Source organism: Monocercomonoides exilis, assembly GCF_001643675.1.
Source record: "Monocercomonoides exilis strain PA203 chromosome Unknown scaffold2-2631571, whole genome shotgun sequence".
NCBI classification, from domain to species: Eukaryota; Preaxostyla; order Oxymonadida; family Polymastigidae; genus Monocercomonoides; species Monocercomonoides exilis.
The window spans coordinates 1,140,988-1,157,858 of NW_027150547.1; the positions used below are offsets into that span (position 1 = coordinate 1,140,988).

At 38.5% G+C, this 16,871-nt stretch overlaps 5 protein-coding genes across 5 annotated transcripts; 1 reads left to right on the forward strand and 4 right to left on the reverse strand.

The window, feature by feature from the left end:
* Positions 1 to 442: 442 nt before the first annotated feature.
* On the forward strand, positions 443 to 8,608 carry MONOS_9376 (uncharacterized protein; the record flags this gene model as incomplete). The annotated part of the gene is made up of 8 exons (XM_067879872.1): positions 443 to 554; positions 644 to 780; positions 844 to 898; positions 955 to 2,292; positions 2,459 to 4,307; positions 4,409 to 4,857; positions 4,959 to 5,554; positions 5,664 to 8,608. The coding sequence occupies 8 exons, from the start codon at positions 443 to 445 to the stop codon at positions 8,346 to 8,348; spliced, it is 7,221 nt and encodes a 2,406-aa protein (XP_067735767.1). The 3' UTR covers positions 8,349 to 8,608.
* A 140-nt stretch (positions 8,609 to 8,748) lies between these two features.
* Positions 8,749 to 9,405, reverse strand: MONOS_9375 (putative 60S ribosomal protein L32-2). The gene is made up of 3 exons (XM_067879871.1): positions 9,375 to 9,405; positions 9,245 to 9,313; positions 8,749 to 9,152 (listed from the first exon to the last, which is right to left on the reverse strand). Exons 1-3 carry the CDS (start codon positions 9,384 to 9,386, stop codon positions 8,841 to 8,843), a joined length of 393 nt encoding a protein of 130 aa, XP_067735768.1. The 5' UTR covers positions 9,387 to 9,405; the 3' UTR covers positions 8,749 to 8,840.
* Positions 9,406 to 9,434: 29 nt separating this feature from the next.
* On the reverse strand, positions 9,435 to 11,932 carry MONOS_9374p3 (putative nuclear polyadenylated RNA-binding protein NAB2). Its single transcript, XM_067879870.1, has 4 exons — positions 11,782 to 11,932; positions 11,605 to 11,712; positions 10,311 to 11,502; positions 9,435 to 10,068 (listed from the first exon to the last, which is right to left on the reverse strand). The coding sequence occupies exons 1-4, from the start codon at positions 11,896 to 11,898 to the stop codon at positions 9,551 to 9,553; spliced, it is 1,935 nt and encodes a 644-aa protein (XP_067735769.1). The 5' UTR covers positions 11,899 to 11,932; the 3' UTR covers positions 9,435 to 9,550.
* A 152-nt stretch (positions 11,933 to 12,084) lies between these two features.
* MONOS_9374p2 (putative RsmE family RNA methyltransferase) lies at positions 12,085 to 13,789 on the reverse strand. Its single transcript, XM_067879869.1, has 2 exons — positions 12,902 to 13,789; positions 12,085 to 12,799 (listed from the first exon to the last, which is right to left on the reverse strand). The coding sequence occupies exons 1-2, from the start codon at positions 13,730 to 13,732 to the stop codon at positions 12,179 to 12,181; spliced, it is 1,452 nt and encodes a 483-aa protein (XP_067735770.1). The 5' UTR covers positions 13,733 to 13,789; the 3' UTR covers positions 12,085 to 12,178.
* Positions 13,788 to 15,343, reverse strand: MONOS_9374p1 (putative rho GTPase-activating protein 27). The gene is made up of 3 exons (XM_067879868.1): positions 15,221 to 15,343; positions 14,834 to 15,168; positions 13,788 to 14,744 (listed from the first exon to the last, which is right to left on the reverse strand). Exons 1-3 carry the CDS (start codon positions 15,328 to 15,330, stop codon positions 13,960 to 13,962), a joined length of 1,230 nt encoding a protein of 409 aa, XP_067735771.1. The 5' UTR covers positions 15,331 to 15,343; the 3' UTR covers positions 13,788 to 13,959.
* Positions 15,344 to 16,871: the final 1,528 nt, after the last annotated feature.

Genomic DNA, 16,871 nt, shown 5'->3' on the forward strand with positions numbered 1-16,871 from the left:
AATAGTTCATTTTAAGAATATTAATGATAATTATTTTCTTTTTCAAATTTTGAATGTTTTCTTCACTGAAAAAAAATAATAATTTGAAACTTGGAAATCGAAAAAAAGTTCGAATGAATATTTTTATGTTATTCGTTTTGTTTATAAAGAGATAATCATTAAACAATATTTTTCATTTATTTAAATTTTTGCCATAATATCTTTTTATCAATTTGTAATGAGTGGATATTGCTTATTTTTGAAAGACATACAAGGGATACTCGAACAGCAAGCAGTTGTTTGCATTCAATTTTAAAAATTTAGATTGACCATATGAATTATTATGTAAATTTCGAAGAGGGAACAATTGGATACTGAGTATATATTTTACCGTTTTCATGCTTCTTTTTATGATGCACTCACCAAAAAGTGGCTTGGAGAAACCTACGAAGGTCCATTGCATATGCCTCAAGCTGAAGCAACTGACATTTATCAATGTTCAATGAATGACTTATTTTACTTTCTTATTGATCCAAATGATGAAATTTATCTTGTTCTTGAACTTGTTGCAATAAGTTTGTTTCATTTTTATTTTGAAATTATCAAATCAATCATTTGTTATAATCTCTATTTGAATGTTGAAAATGATGTTTTTCAATTGAAGTAACTGACAAGTACAATCGCATTCTTCGAGAGGTTGGACTTGGATGGACGACAGTTGCAATAAGCTCTGCTTCAGGAATAAAAGACATATCTGCTTGCTCTCAATTCTCTCTTTTGAAATATTACTTTACAAAGGAGGTTTCTCTTTCCTTATTAATTTTTTATTTTTTATTGCTTTTTTTATTTCTAACTTTATCAAAGCTAAATTACGGTACACCGCGCGCAATAATGCTTTGTGGGGACTTTTCTGCAAACTGTTTGTATTTTGTATAATGTGTTCGTATTTTTTTTTTTTTCAATTGGCCATTCTAGCTTTATTCCATTCAATTGATGGATCAATTGTAACAATGTGTTTGTGCACGCACTCAAAACTATCGAGAGCAAGCAACATTTTACCAAATTACAAGATATTTGATGAACGTAATGGAAGTGAATCGCCGGTTGGACTTATTTCATCTCATGTCCAATTTATGCTTCACGTTCTTTTCCAAGAAGAAATTGCAAAGAATCAACCACTTGTCGAGCAAAGCTTCATTGCTGCAGGAGGGGAACCTTCGAATGGGCTTGCTACAGGAATTTCAATGCGCGAGACTGCTGCATCTTACAATTTCTCAGATTCTTCCATGACGATCAAAGGCAAAGATATTTCAATGTCAAGCGATAGGCGTGTGTCTGCCAGCCCTGGTTCATCAACAGTTATGATGACTCCGTATTCGCGTCCGTCAATGTCGCCAAAGCCACCGCTTCCAGCACGACCTTCTTCAGGAAGTAGAGCTCGCATGTCTTCATCACCTGGCTCTGCTGGTATGTCAGGGAAAATGTCAGCATCAGGGAAAACAATCAGACCCGCTTCAGCTGGGAGAGGGCAGATGAAGGGTCAGTCCACAATAAAAGGAGGAAAGCAGGCACCCATTGCAAAAAAGAAGAAGATTGGAAGAGATGTTATTGATAGAAAACGCTTCTATGATACAATTCTGAAAGAAGAAGGATTAAAAGAAGCAATCTACAAAAGGCAAGTGCTTATGGATTCTTTGACAAAAAGAAAATCAAAGAAGAAAGGAAAGAAGAAAGGAAAGAAAAAGACAGTTAAGCTTCAACAGCAGACAGAAGATGAGTTTGAGGAAGACGACGAAGATAACTCGCTCAATGACCCAGAGAATTATGGAGATATTGTCGATGAATTCGGGTACGGAGGGAAGAAAAGAAAGGAATCTGGGATGAGCAACGACGGATACGATGATGAGGATGAAGAAGAAGGTGAGTCCGAGGATGAGCTCGAGATCAATGATTTTGAAGGGAAACGCGTTCCTCCAATTGGATCTGAAAGCTGGGTGGATAAGTGCTTTTGGGATGAAGAAGCAGATTTCGATGGGAAAAAGCAGAAGTCGCGAACTGACAAGGGCATTGAAGAAAGAGGAAGAATAGTTTCATCCAATGCAAGAAGAAGGTTAGTGAAGGGATATTTAGCCACACGTGGATCTGTACTGCATCGTCCGTGGTTGTTTGGAGCGTCGCTTGTTGAGCCTCTGAAGCAGGAGACGATTTCTTTGCGTCTTGGAGACCTGAAATTTATTGTCCCCACAGGTTATGATGACTTGCTAAAACTGTATATGAACCATACGAGACTTTGCGAGCAAGACTTGAAAAGAGGTCCGCGCTTATAATTAATTAGACTGAAATGGTTAATTAACTGTTTTCTTCCCATCTTTATGATCTGATCAATTTTAATCTAAATTGTTGATTGCTTTTCACATTCATGGTTTTTTTTTTTTTTTTTTTTTTTTTTTTTTTTTTACTTTTTTTTTTTTTTTTTCAGATGACTGCGGTGTCTCCATTCTCCAGAGAAAGCTGTATGTGATGCAACACAATGGCTCTCGCCCCGTTGGAGAAGTGATTGAGCGCGATCTTGTTCAAGGGCCAACTGCTCAGAGCCCATCAGGAAATAGGCGTTACTCACTTTCTGTTCTACAGATGAACAAATCTCAGAAGCCAATCATCATCCAAGCTGTATATCCGCATCCAAAAACAGTGCTGTTGTTCTTCATTGTTTATGAGCTTGAGATGCCACTCACAACTGAATTGGACGAGAAAGAGCTTGCCGAGAAACAGAAGGAAAGAGGGCACGGTCCATTGGCAAAGTCCAAATTCCCCATGCCAGCAAAAGTTAATCCCATGCTTTGGGTTGGATGGTCTGAATTCCGTCCGTTCTCGTTTGTGCATGCCAGAAGAGAGGAAGACGATCAGTTGGAGAACGAAGAGGAAGATGAAGAGGTGGAAGAGTTTGAAAATGATGGAAGTCAGGATGAAGATTATGGATTTGATGACTTCTTGACAGAAGAGATGTTTATGTCTGGCAGCATAGATGGAGAAGAAGGGTCAGGAATGTTTGGATCTCCAGGGCAGACAATTGGAGAAGGCGCAACGCTCTCTTCAATGAGCGGTATGTCACCTCTTGCCGATCCGGCTGTTGTTGCTGAAAGAAGACGACAAATATTGGAAAGAAGAATGCGCGAAATGAAAAAGCGGATGCTTATGCGTTGTCAGCATCTTCTTGTTCCTCCAAAAATTGCGAAAGAAAAGAAGTTTCGGATTCCCGCTCCACACGATGTGAAATGCAGGATTAGAAACACGCCTGCCATCAACATCTTCTTCCCTGATTCTGGAGGCAGATGGATATTTGATCCGACAAGGGGCTTTTCTGCTCAGCCAATGAGTGGAATTGGTGCTCAAGGTTTGGCTGTAAAGCGAATAACGGATGGCTCAGGCAGCAGTTCTTCTGGAAGTGGAGGAGGAGCTGGATCTGGCAGCGGAGCAGGTGGTGGATCATCAAATGTAGCCGGCGGAGGGATGGGTGATGGAATGTCGTCTGCTCTCCCATGCCCAACAGAAACAGAACTTGCCGATTCAATTGCAATGCCTCCGTTGCCTCCAAACAGACAGCTCACTGCCGTCAAGAGACCAGGCGCTGCCTCAAATGCAAGTGGTGGTGGAAGAGGCGGATTGGGCGGAAGGTCTGTGACCATCGAGCATGAAATCGTTTTTCCTTTCAATGTTCTTCATCCATCCTCTGATCCAACGTATCTTTCTGGCCCTCTGGACGCACCAACAGCTCAAACAGCAGATGATGTTCAGCCGCTGATTCAGTTCAAATTATATCTTGTTGACGAGTATTACGATCGATTCCCAGCTTATGTCCTTCCGACATGGACAGTTCGCAAGCAAAAGTCAAAGAAAGAGCCTGAACCTGTGAAAGCAGAGACGCCTTTACCAGAGACAGTTACGCTTGGAGAGCAACGCTCAGCATCAATAGTTGCCCAGCCTCCATCTCCCCAGCCAACTGCTGGACTTTCAATTACTGCATGGAAAAGGAGGAGATTGAACGAGATTAATGATGATGGGCTGTGCTCAATGCTGAAACTGAGATTTGAAGGGTTCATTCGAGATGGAATCATGCAAATGCGACAGGGCGGTGTAAAGGGATCTATTCCATTTCCTGATAGGGTTTCTTTCAGCTTCAAGTTCTTTTCCCTTCCAAGAATATGGTCTGAGAAAGGTGTTGCTCAAACAAGACTGATGGATGACAGGAGAAGAGGAAGCATTGGAGTTGGTAGGATGGATTCTGACTTCGAATCGGGAAATAGCATTCGAATCACAAATGATACAGGGTATGTGAATTATTTTATTATATTTTACTTCAGCATCAACTTTTTCAATTTATTCTTTGACATGCATAATAAATGATAAATGTATTTGTTTCATATTTTAGTAAACCTTTGGAGTGCTCTGTTGTGGTTGATCCTCACATCATGTACAATTTGCCAATCATTCGGACAAGCTCTGCTTCTTCGAACCTTGGACTAACTGAAACTAGCACAGCAGGCTGGAAAACTTCAGCAGGAACGCTTCGTCAGCCTAATGCACCAATTGGAGCGCATCATGCTTATTCACCATCAACTGCTTCTTCCTCTGCATCCTCTTCCTCTTCGTCAATTTCTGCATCGTCAACCGCTCTTATGTCATCGTTGCTTCCATATCGTCTCGAAGGTGATGTACTACCAACAACTCGCAATACATCCATTACTCTTCCTGATTATTTGGACTCGCGCTCGATTCAGATAGAAGTCTTTGACACAAGAAAAAAGATGCTTTTTGCTGTGGCTTATCTATCGCTCAGAGAATTGGCATCTCTTATGGCAATGGAAATTGGAAAGAAAGGTTTGGAAAAATGATTAAAGCACATTTTTTTATTGAATAATCTCTCTAATCTTTAAATGATTTTTTATTTATTTTATTTATTTGCAACTGCACAATTTCAGATCAAACAGAAGGATGCCTCACGAAAACAATTGATTTGTGGGCTCCTTCGTTATCTCTGTTCTCGCATCCTTCTCTCTCTTACACGATGGACATGGCTTCTTCAATGTTTCCTCAAACCTCAACTGCAACTGCACAACCAAACAGTGATAGCATTCCGAATGTGTCATTTGCTGTTGGCTCGGCAACTCCTTCACCTGCAGCGTTTTCGAATGCATCACAACAATTTGCGAAAAGCAGTGGAGATTATTTGACTCAGCCAATGGTGCATCCTCCTCCGATGGAAAAGCACCTCGGAAAGCTTGTCGTAACAGCATCCCACTCGCGTGTACAGCACCGATTCGACAGAGGCAAGCTAATGGAATGGTTGAGACATCAAAAAATTGAAAGAGAGAAAGAAGCTTTAGCCGGGGCTGGATCAAAAGAGAAGAAAGCGATGGTTGTGGGAGGAGGGAAATTAAAGAGATACGAGGAGTTTTGGGTTGGAGATCGTCCAAAGCCTTTGAAAGAAGAAGAAGGAAAAGATCCTTCTGTTTCTGACGAATACATGAGAAAGAGTTATGCCGCCATGTGCGAAGCAGAAAGAATCAGAGAGCAAGTTTGATTTTGTCCTAACCTAAACAATTTCATCATACTTTTCATATTCTTTCTCCATTTTTTTCTTTTCTGAACTGGATAATTTTTTCAATTTAAATTCAATTTTTCAGCATAAGCAACGTGATCTCAATGCACTATTTATGCACAATTCATCAACTACACGGGTAATTTATCCTTCATTTGCAGCTCCAGTGTTCTTTGAAATTCCTCTTACGAATCCGCAATCCGAGCAGATTGATGTTGAAGTTCACATTCAGCGTATGCCCTTGAAACGTGCAGTGGAAGAAGCACTAATGCGAACACGCACTTCAGCCGCAGCAATTTCACTTGTTCAAACTGCAGCTGCAAAAGGACAGCTTGGATTTGGCGATGATGCTTTCCGTTCAGGAGAAGATGGACGCCGATATGATGGCAAAGGAACTGAAGAAGATGAGTTGTTCGTATTGAATGAAGAAGAGACATTTGCATACCGCAAAATGTTTGATCTCGGAGCGTCGAATGAAAAAGAATCACAAATCAAAGACTCCAACAGTGCTTCTAATATTTATGGGATTCAATACCAAAAAGAACCGTTGTTAAGCAGAGAGACAGAAATGGCAATGCATGGTTCAATTGGAAGAGGCAACATTACTTCGCGAACGACTCTTGCGTCTGGAGGACTCAGCGAGCTTAATGGGCGTTCTGATTTTAGGGACAGAGGACGAAATAGGAGACAGAGCGAAATATTCTCTGTTGAAGCTAACCAAACAAAGCAACTTGGCTTTGTATTTCAGTCAATGTGCTGTGGTGATTGTGGAGTTGCAATGGGAATGTGGCAAGATGGGATAGTAGAGGATGATGGTAAAGGAAAAGGAAAAGGATTGAAGAAAAAAGGGAAGGGAATGTCTCTATCAGATGTTGTTCAAAATGCACAACAAACTTATCTTGGACTCTCAGAGCCAAAGATACAAATGTCATTGAATCGGAAAGGAAAGAAAAACGGAGAATGGGACGAAAATAATGAAGACGACGATTCAAATAGCGATAATGAAGATAGCGACACCGATGACAATCAAAGCGATGACGATTTCGATGAAAGAAATGTTGAAGATATCGCAAAGCAGCCGTTTGTGACTCTTGGAACAACTCAAGATCCATTTGGAGAGCCAATTTGTGTCTCTCCTCGTATTCGACCACGTATTATTGAAATTACAGTTACTGAACAAAAAACAAGGCACACTATCACAAAGTGTCATGTACTTGTACTGCCTTCAGGTCACGCAGTTGATAAGACAGTTAGAGTTTATGCACAAGAAGGAAAATCTGCCGATGTGCGAATCATTTTGCCACCTCCTTTCACATCTTCTGGCTCTTTCTCTTCTCAGGCAAGTTCACCAATGACTTCCGTTCCTTCTTACAAGACCGATGTTGATATGAACAGAGGTGACAGAGGAGTAGTCTCATTTTCGACAGCAGGAAATGCTGGCCGGAGCACTCGAACAGTTCAATTCAGTCAAAGACCTCCTCAATTCAAAAAAGCAGTTTTGTGCAAGATTCCTGATCACTTTGGAACATCAATTGAGATTAGAGGACAGAGTGATGTTATTTCCCAGAGTTCATTCATGAGCACAGCTGGAAGTGGGCTTGAACGAGATGCTGTAACTATGGCAATGGCAAGTTCCGGATCAAGCCGCACTGCTTCAGGCATTCAGTCAACATCAAGCGCAACTCAGCTGCTTGCACGACAAATTCTTCTTTTGAATTGTCCTTCTCCATCTTTCTTCTCGTTCTGCTCGGTGAAAAAGAATCAGCAAAAACAAAGTGGAGCTGAACGGGAGGATCTATCGGCTCAACAACAACATATGCCATCATCGTTCCGTCCGTATCGATTTGAACTTGCTGTATTTGATGATGATTTGTGCGGGTCATTGTTCGAAGTTTGGGAAATAATTGTGTATTCCGTGCCATCAATTTCTGTTGAAGTGGAAATGGGAGAATTTACTGATATTCTCGGAAAGATGGGACTTGAAGCAATGCTGATCAAAGAAGAGAGAGAAAGGCAACGAAGGAGGGAAAGAGATTTGATGCTTGAGGATGGAGGTGCTGGCAAGCATCGACGATCTCGCATCGATAATACAGGTAGTGATTTCGATTCAAAAGCAGCTGTTTGCGAATTGATTAAGGAGGTGATGATGACAGAGCACATTACATCACCCTCAAATTACGCTGCTGTGATCCAAGAATTGTCTCCACCTCCTTCCCCAATTGATACATCTCTTGATAATAGCACTGCTCTATCACCAAGCGATTACTCCTCTTTTCATCCACGTGTACAAGTGCAGCCGATGTATGGGATTATGACATATCTTCCAGGGAAGCGAACAAGCTTAGCGAATCTTATTGACACTCAAAGTGGAATTGTTCGAAGATCATATCTGATCCATACTTCAACAAATGTTGAAAGCAGAAAAGATAAACTTCGAAGATTCAGTACAAGTATTGAAATAATGCACCAAGAGTGGATTCGCATGGAATTTCAGAACCCATATTCAATTACTAAGGAATTCCGAATTACCACTGATTCTACTGGTTTGTTCATTCTTCCTGCAATGAGCATTCGGCTGGAGGGGAAACAGGCAATTGTGCTTACATTACAAATTGTTACTCATTTTGAAGAAGGAGCTGAAGAAGGTTCTGTGTTTATTTGCGGAAGTGATGGGTCTGATGATGACGGCTTAGAGGCATGGTGGAAGATTCGAGTAAAATTTGTTGCAGAGAGAAGCGAAAAATGTGGAGTTTTGATTGAAGAGAATTAAAACGAGCCTGATTACGAATATTTTGCAACGAAAAGCTTTTCGTACACTTTCACGTCAAATATTTTCATTTCTTTTAAATTTTCATTTCACTTTCTTAACTTTCATATCGCTATCAAGCAACTCAGATTTCTTTTTCTTGAAATATTTGGTTAATTATGTTGAATTCTTCTATTATTCTTTGATTTCATTCTTGTATTATCTTTTCAAGTTAACAGTCACTTTGGAATTATCGTAAATGAAACATGGATTTCACTGAAAAATAGCCGATTTTTCTTAAAGCAACTCTATTTTAAACTGACTTTCTCCAATCAAGAACGATTCAAGACGCTAACTTTCCAACGTTTCATAAAAGGATGATGTACCAATTATATTACTTCAAAAATTTTTTTGCATTATTTTCCTAATTTGCATTCCACAATTTGTTTTTAACAAAAAAAAATGTAGTTTATTATTTTTTGAATAAACAATTGACTGAAGTGAACAGGGAAGTGTTTAATGAGCCTCTTGTTTACGAAGGCGTGCGGTTCCATTGGTAAGATGAATTCCTAACTCTGCTGCACGTTGACGAATGAGTTTGCGCGTACGAACAGAGCATCCATGAGCAATTTCAGCTGCATATTTCTTTGAGTGCATCATGATCATCTCGAGTTCGTGTGCATTGTTAACAACAAACTTGTAATGTCCATCTGGAAGTCTATATCTTGTCTTTCTGGCACTTCCATAGCCAATCTTTGGCATGAGAAGTGAGCCACGATACTTTCTTCGGCAAGAGTTATCGATACCACGTGGTTTTCTCCAACTTGGCTAAAAATTTAATCAATATATTCGTTAAAGAATAAAAAATATCAAATTGCAATTTCGCTGAATGTTGATGAAATAATATTTCAACAAAATACCTTCACTGTTTTCAGCTTATCAGACTCAAAGCGGGGGAAGTGGTTTCTCTTTTTTTTTACAATTTTGAGCTAAAAAAAGGCAATTAAAAAAGAATTAATCTTTTGATTTTATTTATTGAGAAATTCGAACTTTTCTTGCCATATTTGATCAAATAAAAATAATAGGGGATTTCGAAATAAATAATGTGATGGGATTGATCATAATATGTTAAATTTTTCGAAAAACAAACAAAACTAAAAATAGAAAGATATATCTCTTTAATTTTTCATATATGTAAAGTGATTTGATTGTGGTGATGTGTTGTTTCATGAGCTTTGTTGCTGGGCAGCTGATATAGGATGTTGTAATGATTGTTGATACTGAACTGGAGATTGATAAGAAGAAGCATCGTATGTTTGAGCTGACGAGGCAGGTTGATTATTTGTCGAACTAGTCTGTTGCTGGTCTGTAAAAGATTGTGTCGTAGAAGGCATCTGCTTTGCCGGCTGTGCGTTCTGACTGGCTTGTTGCTGATTCTGCATCTGGTAGTGTGGCTGCTTCCACGAGGCAGCAAGAGCAGTATGGCCAGGCGGGTGGCGAAACGTGCATTTCGGATTTGTGCAGTTGATGCCATAATAACACAGAGGCCTCTCCTCCATCGTCGCGTAGTGCGAAAACAGGCAGAACGGCACAGTGCAGGAGGCGCCGAGGCGGCAGGGCGGGTTGTGGTTGAAAGAGCAGTTGGGGTTGGTGCACATGTCCTGATAGCGACAGGGAGGAATTGGATGGACCATTGGACAGCCAGGCACACGACACGAGGCTCCCCGGGGGCAGTATGAAGAGGCTGATGAGAGGGGGGGGGGGGGGAGGGGAAGTGGAGAGAGGGAAGGGAAAAAAGGGAGGAGGAGGGGGAGGGATTTATTTTATTGAAAGAATATATATTGATGTGAAGGAAATAAAATAGTGTATTGATATTGAAGATGAGCATAAATTGAATAGAACATGGAAAAAAAATTGATTGAGAGAAAAAAGCATAATGAATAAAAAAAAATAAAAAAATAAAAAAAAACAAGAAATTTCACAAACATTTCTGAACAGGCTGATACTGCTGATGAGCCGGCGCCGTTTGTTGATATGTTTGAAGAGGCTGTTTTTGCGCTGAATTTATCAGCGGCTGCTGTTGATACGTGGCCTGATGCTGTTGAGTGTGCTGCATCTGGGGACTTGCCTGTGATGCAGCAGCTTGAGCAGTCTGAGCAGTTTGAGTAGGCAGCGCAGGCAGAGCACCAGCTGTTGTCTGTGCAGCAGCAGTCGAAGGAGCAGCTGGCTGTGGATGAAAAGCAGAGTTTGTGCTTGTGCGCATCTGGGTGTTCTGTGGCAGCTGCATCGAAGTTGTTCCTTTGCGCGGGACTTGTGTTGGGAAGTGGTCCTGGAACAGAGGCTGGCTCTGCCGATACGGAGGCAGAGAAATCGTCTGCGGTGGATGTGACGCAGGCTGCTGCGGTGGCGGTGAGGAGTAAGGGTACTGCGAACGCAACGGCTGGTGTTGGTATTGCGTGGCTTGGCCGGCCTGCCCTGGCTGTGCAGACGTCATGTTAGCAGGAGGCGATGGCAACTGCTTCAGCAGCATACCTTCTTGCCTTATCCTTTTCTGAGGCATGTATTGGGAATTGCTTGAAGCATTGTCTGCTTCTCCATCCTGCTCTTCTTCGCCTTCTCCTTCTCTTTTTTGATGTGCTGAATTTAACCCAAGAAGCCTTTTTTTAGGCATGTTCAGCAAAGCTCCTTGATTGGAGTTTGTCATTGGTGCATCAGAAGTTGAACTCTTTGTTTCGATGTTAAATCTTCTTTTTCTCTTTTCAATTTCGCTTTCTGGCGAAGAAACTTGTGTGAGCTGAAGTGTGCGTGAAGGAGTTTTTGCGATACTCTCTGTTGTTTCAGTTAAAGATATTGATTCTTTCAGTGGAGGAGGTGTGGTTGGCGCCTTGGTTTCTTTCGAATAAAGACTGGATTCTTTTGGTAATTCGCTGGTGATTTGTGAAGTGGTTTTTGTGTATGAATGTGTGACTTGCTCAGATTCTTTTGGTGAAGTGTTCGAAGAAGAAGAAAGGGTTATAGATTGAGAATTTTTATCGGTAATGGCCTCATCACGCGAAGCATCTGCGTGCTCACAGCATTTTGCACTTTCATCAATTTTTGATGCGCATTCTTGAGGTTGTGAAGTTTTTTGTTTTGAATTTTGAGGTTGCTCAGAAGAAATGATATCGATTATTGTGCTCTAATTTTAAAAAAGTTAAATAATAAATTTGTTTTTGTTGAAAAAACGATAATGTGTAGGCAGTTGTCAGGCTCTGTGCATTATAATTAAAGTGTCAACAACCTGCAGCCATGCAGCAAACTGAAGATGATCTCCTTCCATTGCACTTTCCAAGCTTTCGTGGAGGCTTTCAATGGTTTTATTTAATTGTACCATAGTTATAACGTAGTCCTTTCATAAAAATATGAGCAATCACAAAAGAATTGGCAAAGTAACAAGAAAAAAACACTGACGCCAAACTAAAAAATCAGTATCCCCATCCATATAATAATCTTTCTGAACTGCTTTGACTCGCTCCGTTAGCTCCAAAATCTCAGCGTCCGTAAGCGGACGAGGTGTGATTGTCTCTGAGGACATAATGATCGTCAACACCACAATTGAAATATAATATATGGGCAGTAATTTTTTTTCGAAAGAATAGTGTAATTGAACATAAATTCTTTTTGTTTTATTTTTAAATGGAAAGATTTTCACCTACGTTGAAGAATCGATTCCAGTTCAAGTTTATTTATTCATTTGTTCATTTATTTCAACAATATAAACTTTGTTAAACAACATTTTTTTTTTGACTCATAATGCTATATCCATAACACTTTATGAAATGATTAATTAGGAACTTAAGAAAATATTCAAGATGTTACGGAATAGTTTTTTGAGCCTTATCATTAAAAACAGATCTAACAGCTCCCAATGCCACTGCAACAGCTTCTTGGGAACGAAGAATTGTTGGAGTCAGAGCAACCCTAACCCAACCGCGTGCCATCAATGCATTTTGCTCTTCATCAACAAGTCCTCCTTCAGGACCAAATAGGAGTGAGATATGCTTTGGCTTACGCCGATGAAGAGCAATAAGAGCTTCCAATAGAGGGCAACCTTCCGGCTCAAAAAACAGACACACAGAATCAGGAGGAACCAAAGAAGGAGGAGGCATTGCAGGCTGATGTGTAGAAGAACTTGGCTTGGTAGAAGAGGACTGCTTCGCAGAATTATCGCGTGCACCTTCGGCTTTTGGTGATTGGTCAGCACAATCCCCTTTTGGATGAGCAGCAAAGTCGATTGAAGCAAGCAGTTGATGGAAATGGATGGGTTGTTTAATCGAAGGAGGATAAAAGCTTTTACTCTGTTCGCACGCAGACACACCCAGAAGTTCAAGTCTTCGCTTTTCCTTCGTGCCTCCCCAGGAACGATGTGTTTTCAGAGAAATAATTGGTTGCACAGTGCGGCATCCCATCTGAGCACAATAGTACGCAATCGTTTCCTTTTTAAAAGCGTGTGCGTATTTACGGACACAACAATAATGCAAAAATATATATATAATTATTACATTTTCAAAAACAAGAAAAAATATGATTAGTCACACCATTGTCTCTCTCTTAACGAGTGCAGGGAATAGTGTTATCTTTGGTGAAATGGGTTTTGTAACTTCCACTTGTTGAACGAGAACAGCCACAGTATTTTTGCTTTGAAACGTTTTATCATGCAATAAACATGTGACTGTTACATGTTTATTGAATAATATCAAAGGTGTACCAACAGTGAATCGAAGAACATTAACCGCTCGATGCCACAAAATTGCATCAGGAAATGAAATGACAAATTGAGTTTCAGACGTTGTGGAATTTAATTCAGAAGATTGTGAAGTTTTACTTGTTAACTCTTTCTGTTCATCACCTTTTTCAAGCAAAGACGAAGATTGGGCTTGAGGAATTTCAGTAAATTGGATGCACTTTTCACTTTTTTCCTTTAGTGTTTCTTCATTATCCGTTTCAAGTGAGCTATCGTCGAGACTGGAAGAAACAGAATCGTTTTCAGAACATTCTTCATCTTTATCGTCACATACATCCTTTTTTTGGAGCGAAGTATCAGCATCAATAGTGGAAGAAACCTTTCCATGTTTTCCTTTGGCTCTATGCAAACGTTTTTGCTCTGCAGCAAATTGTCGTCTTGCTTTTTTCAATTCTGCCTTTTTCTTTTTCTTTTCCTCTTCTTCTTTTTTTAATTCTTTATTCATTTCTTTTTTTAATTCCGATCTATTAAGAGATTTCAAAGAATCTTTTGTTGTTGGAAATAATCTTTTCAAAATTTCTGCAGGAAGAGCTGAAGTTAATTGTGGATAATAAATTGAAAATGTATGCTTTTCGGTTTCTTCATGTTTATGAACCGAAGGAACAAGTGAAATACTTTCTGACATTTATTAAGTCAGAATATAACTTTCTTTAAGAATGAAGAAAAACGGACAGAAAATTTTGATCTTTCCGTTATTGATTTATTTTTGATCAATAATTTTTGGAACTGAAACGTTTAACAAAACGTCAATAATAAACGAAACGAAAATATTTCAAAAGATGGAATAAGTAATAGAAGCAACGAAGTGAATTTGAAAAGGAAAAATTTTTAATGTGCTTGAATCTTCAAATATTAAGCAATTTTTTTTCTTGGTTCAGGTATGGAGGTTGGTGGAGAAGGAAATAGAATAGAAACAAAACCATTTTCTTGTTCCGCTTTCTTTTTTGCTGCATTCAATATATCCTTTAAAGGAGGAGCATACAACGATGGACCGACAAATGAAACAGTAATTGGTGGTAGTGGCATTCCAAAGCGCTCTACGATACGTGAAACATTCAGTGCCATCCACTCAAATAGTCCGTTTTGCGATTTTGCGCCAGCCAAAAGGGATGTGGGAGTCATGGAGAGTGAGCGAAATATGCATGGACAAAAAATAGTTGAAAGATTAGCTAATCCCATTTTATTTTCATGCTCGTGTTTCGCGACGATTGCAATGTGGTTGAACAAGACGATGAGGAGATCTCGATGGCAAGTTGGAAAAGAGGCTATTGCTGATAAAATGGCCTCTCCTTTTGCTTCAGGATCAGAAATGCTATCTATTTCAATGAATGAATCATAAAAGCGATATGGTATAAGTGGATCTGGAAGTTCCCTGAGAAATCTTTTAACCAATTGAGAAACAACATTCGCATTTGTTGATGGAGGAAACATCATATCAGGAGTCTTGGTTAGTTGTTCGATCATAATATTTAATTTGTCAACAGCAGGAGACAGTCTATATATCCCTTCTTGATTTATTGCTTTGTTTTCAATAAAATTGGTGGCATTCCAGAAAAATGTTGGAACTTGCGTCATTTCTGCTTCGACAAAGTCAGAAAGCATTGTGCCAAAAAATTTTGTTGTCATCGAATATTTTCCTGATTAAAACCAAAAAAACAGGGAATATTGCATATATTTTCATAAAAAATTAACGATTTTATTATTTAATTTTTAATTAAAAGCACACCCTTCCAAGAAATAATTGGAGCTTTCTCAATTTTCGGTGCAATAGTCGTTTCTGCCCTTTTTGTTTGTGACTGAATCATTGCAAGGGTCGCAGCAGCTTTTGCAGAAGAAGTAACAGCAGTTGAAGAATGTGATTGAACTTTTTGTGAATTCTGTACGTTTTCGCTCTGAATCTGTGCAGTATTTGCTGGTTGAGTCGATAACTTGGAGGTTTCTTCATGAGTTGATTGTGTGTTAACTTGAAGAGGTTTTCCAGGAGAAGCAGTTGAGTCGCATTCTTCGCAATAAGAAGTAGGTACCCATCCAACTTTCCCTTGGTTATTTTTAGCCATCATCCTGCGAATTGGAAAAAATAATATGAACATCAAACATTGTACTATGAGTAAACCATCCTTCATTATCTGGCTCAACGACTTCTAATATTTCTCCTTCAACAACAGAAAGTTGATGTTCGTCAGCTGCTTGATAATCATAGCTGATTCTAACATGAGCTGTCATATTTAAGTAACTTATGGTTATTGATCATTGATTATCATAAGGTGTTGTTTTCACATAATAATGATTCTAAGGAGTTTTGCTTTTAAAAATAAATACATTTAATTGGAAAATGAAACAAAAATAGCACATGTTTAAAAGCAATGAGATGTTAAAAAGAAAAGAATAGAATAGAAATATCCTGAAAATCGTTTAATCGATTCAAAAAAAGCCAATGATTTAAAATAACTTGAATTTTTCATTTATTTGTGAGAAATGATTTCGAAATTTCAGCAACATATGAACTTATCAATAGACGCATTTTCCTCCTGGCAAAGTGATGGACTGAACTAATGTTGAACCTTCAACTATATGATAATCCTGAAATGTTTTGCTATTTTCAAGATCTTGAGCATTGCATGTTAGAGAACAGTTTGAAACTTCAACTCCAGTTTCTCCCTGCAAATATGATTTAATGGCAAGTATATCTGTATCTGGCTGAACAGAAACATTAAGCATTTCTCCTGCAACTGTTCTAATAAAAATTGAAAAAGAATCTCCTTCAGTTCCACTCGAAAAAGAATCTGCCATCCTTTGTCAGATTTAATTATTATATGATGGGAATTTTTGATCAATGAATTGGTTATTTTTATTTTTGAGTTTGGATTCTTTTAAATTTATTCGTTTCAGATTCATTGTATTTATTATTTTTGAATTTTCAACAGATATTTTAACTTCAATTTTAATTCGAAAATTTGAAACGTCATCGAACTTTTTTTCTTTTGAGAAGATTTTTAAAGGAATTCATAAGTAAATAATATCGAGAGTAATGAACACCCAACTTGAATCATGTTTGTGGTGAATCATTTTTGTATGTAATTTCTATTTATAATTTTCTTTTCCATTTTGTTAATGGAGTTATTCCTTTTAAATAAATAACTAGTGAATATTGCCGTTTTTCACTGGAAAAAAGCTGAAACACATTTATGAAACCTTCACAAAGGAAGTTACACATATATTTATGTGTATATTCAATTATTTCAAACGAATTTGATTTATAAATCGTTTCGAGAAGAGAAGAAGTTCATCCAGTTCAAACAAATAGAAACAGTTTATTTGTTATTGAAGGGATCAGTTGTTCGGCAAAGCTTTATTAAAATAAGTCACTGAATATCGTGCAACAATTGTTTTTTTTTATGGTTTTCGCAACATTTGAAGCTGAATGAATAAGTGCAAATCAAAATTTCCCGCTTTCACTGTTTCTTCATTTCTATCATCTCTTTCTTTTACAATACTGCGAGCTTTATATCCAACTCAATTTTTAGAATCGAATGAAAATTTATCACTTATCCACTCATCTCGCTGACGTGCATTTTCTATTCTTTGAAATTTTCAACAGAATTTGTTTTTCGTACTCCATAAAATCCCATGCGATGTTATCTGAATGTTAATCAAATGGTCTGTAAATGTTTCACTACCAAACGCAAAAATGTCGTTATTACTTTTGAAATATTTTCTTTATTAATCTTTTATAAATATCTATTGTCTTCTTTACAGATTTGTCT

What these genes read in the sequence shown, in the direction of transcription:
- MONOS_9374p2 (XM_067879869.1), bottom strand. Translation starts at nt 13,732, where the DNA reads ATGTCAGAAAGTATTTCACTTGTTCCTTCGGTTCATAAACATGAAGAA. An exon ending in TCGTTAAGAGAGAGACAATG is followed by an intron (nt 12,800 to 12,901) that starts GTGTGACTAATC and finishes GCTTTTAAAAAG; the next exon opens with GAAACGATTGCGTACTATTG.
- MONOS_9375 (XM_067879871.1), bottom strand. An exon ending in ATAAGCTGAAAACAGTGAAG is followed by an intron (nt 9,153 to 9,244) that starts GTATTTTGTTGA and finishes TTAAATTTTTAG; the next exon opens with CCAAGTTGGAGAAAACCACG.
- MONOS_9374p1 (XM_067879868.1), bottom strand. Translation starts at nt 15,330, where the DNA reads ATGACAGCTCATGTTAGAATCAGCTATGATTATCAAGCAGCTGACGAA. An exon ending in GAGCCAGATAATGAAGGATG is followed by an intron (nt 15,169 to 15,220) that starts GTTTACTCATAG and finishes TCCAATTCGCAG; the next exon opens with GATGATGGCTAAAAATAACC. An exon ending in TCCAATTATTTCTTGGAAGG is followed by an intron (nt 14,745 to 14,833) that starts GTGTGCTTTTAA and finishes GGTTTTAATCAG; the next exon opens with GAAAATATTCGATGACAACA.
- MONOS_9374p3 (XM_067879870.1), bottom strand. Translation starts at nt 11,898, where the DNA reads ATGTCCTCAGAGACAATCACACCTCGTCCGCTTACGGACGCTGAGATT. An exon ending in ATGGGGATACTGATTTTTTA is followed by an intron (nt 11,713 to 11,781) that starts GTTTGGCGTCAG and finishes TTTTTATGAAAG; the next exon opens with GACTACGTTATAACTATGGT. An exon ending in AGTTTGCTGCATGGCTGCAG is followed by an intron (nt 11,503 to 11,604) that starts GTTGTTGACACT and finishes TTTTAAAATTAG; the next exon opens with AGCACAATAATCGATATCAT.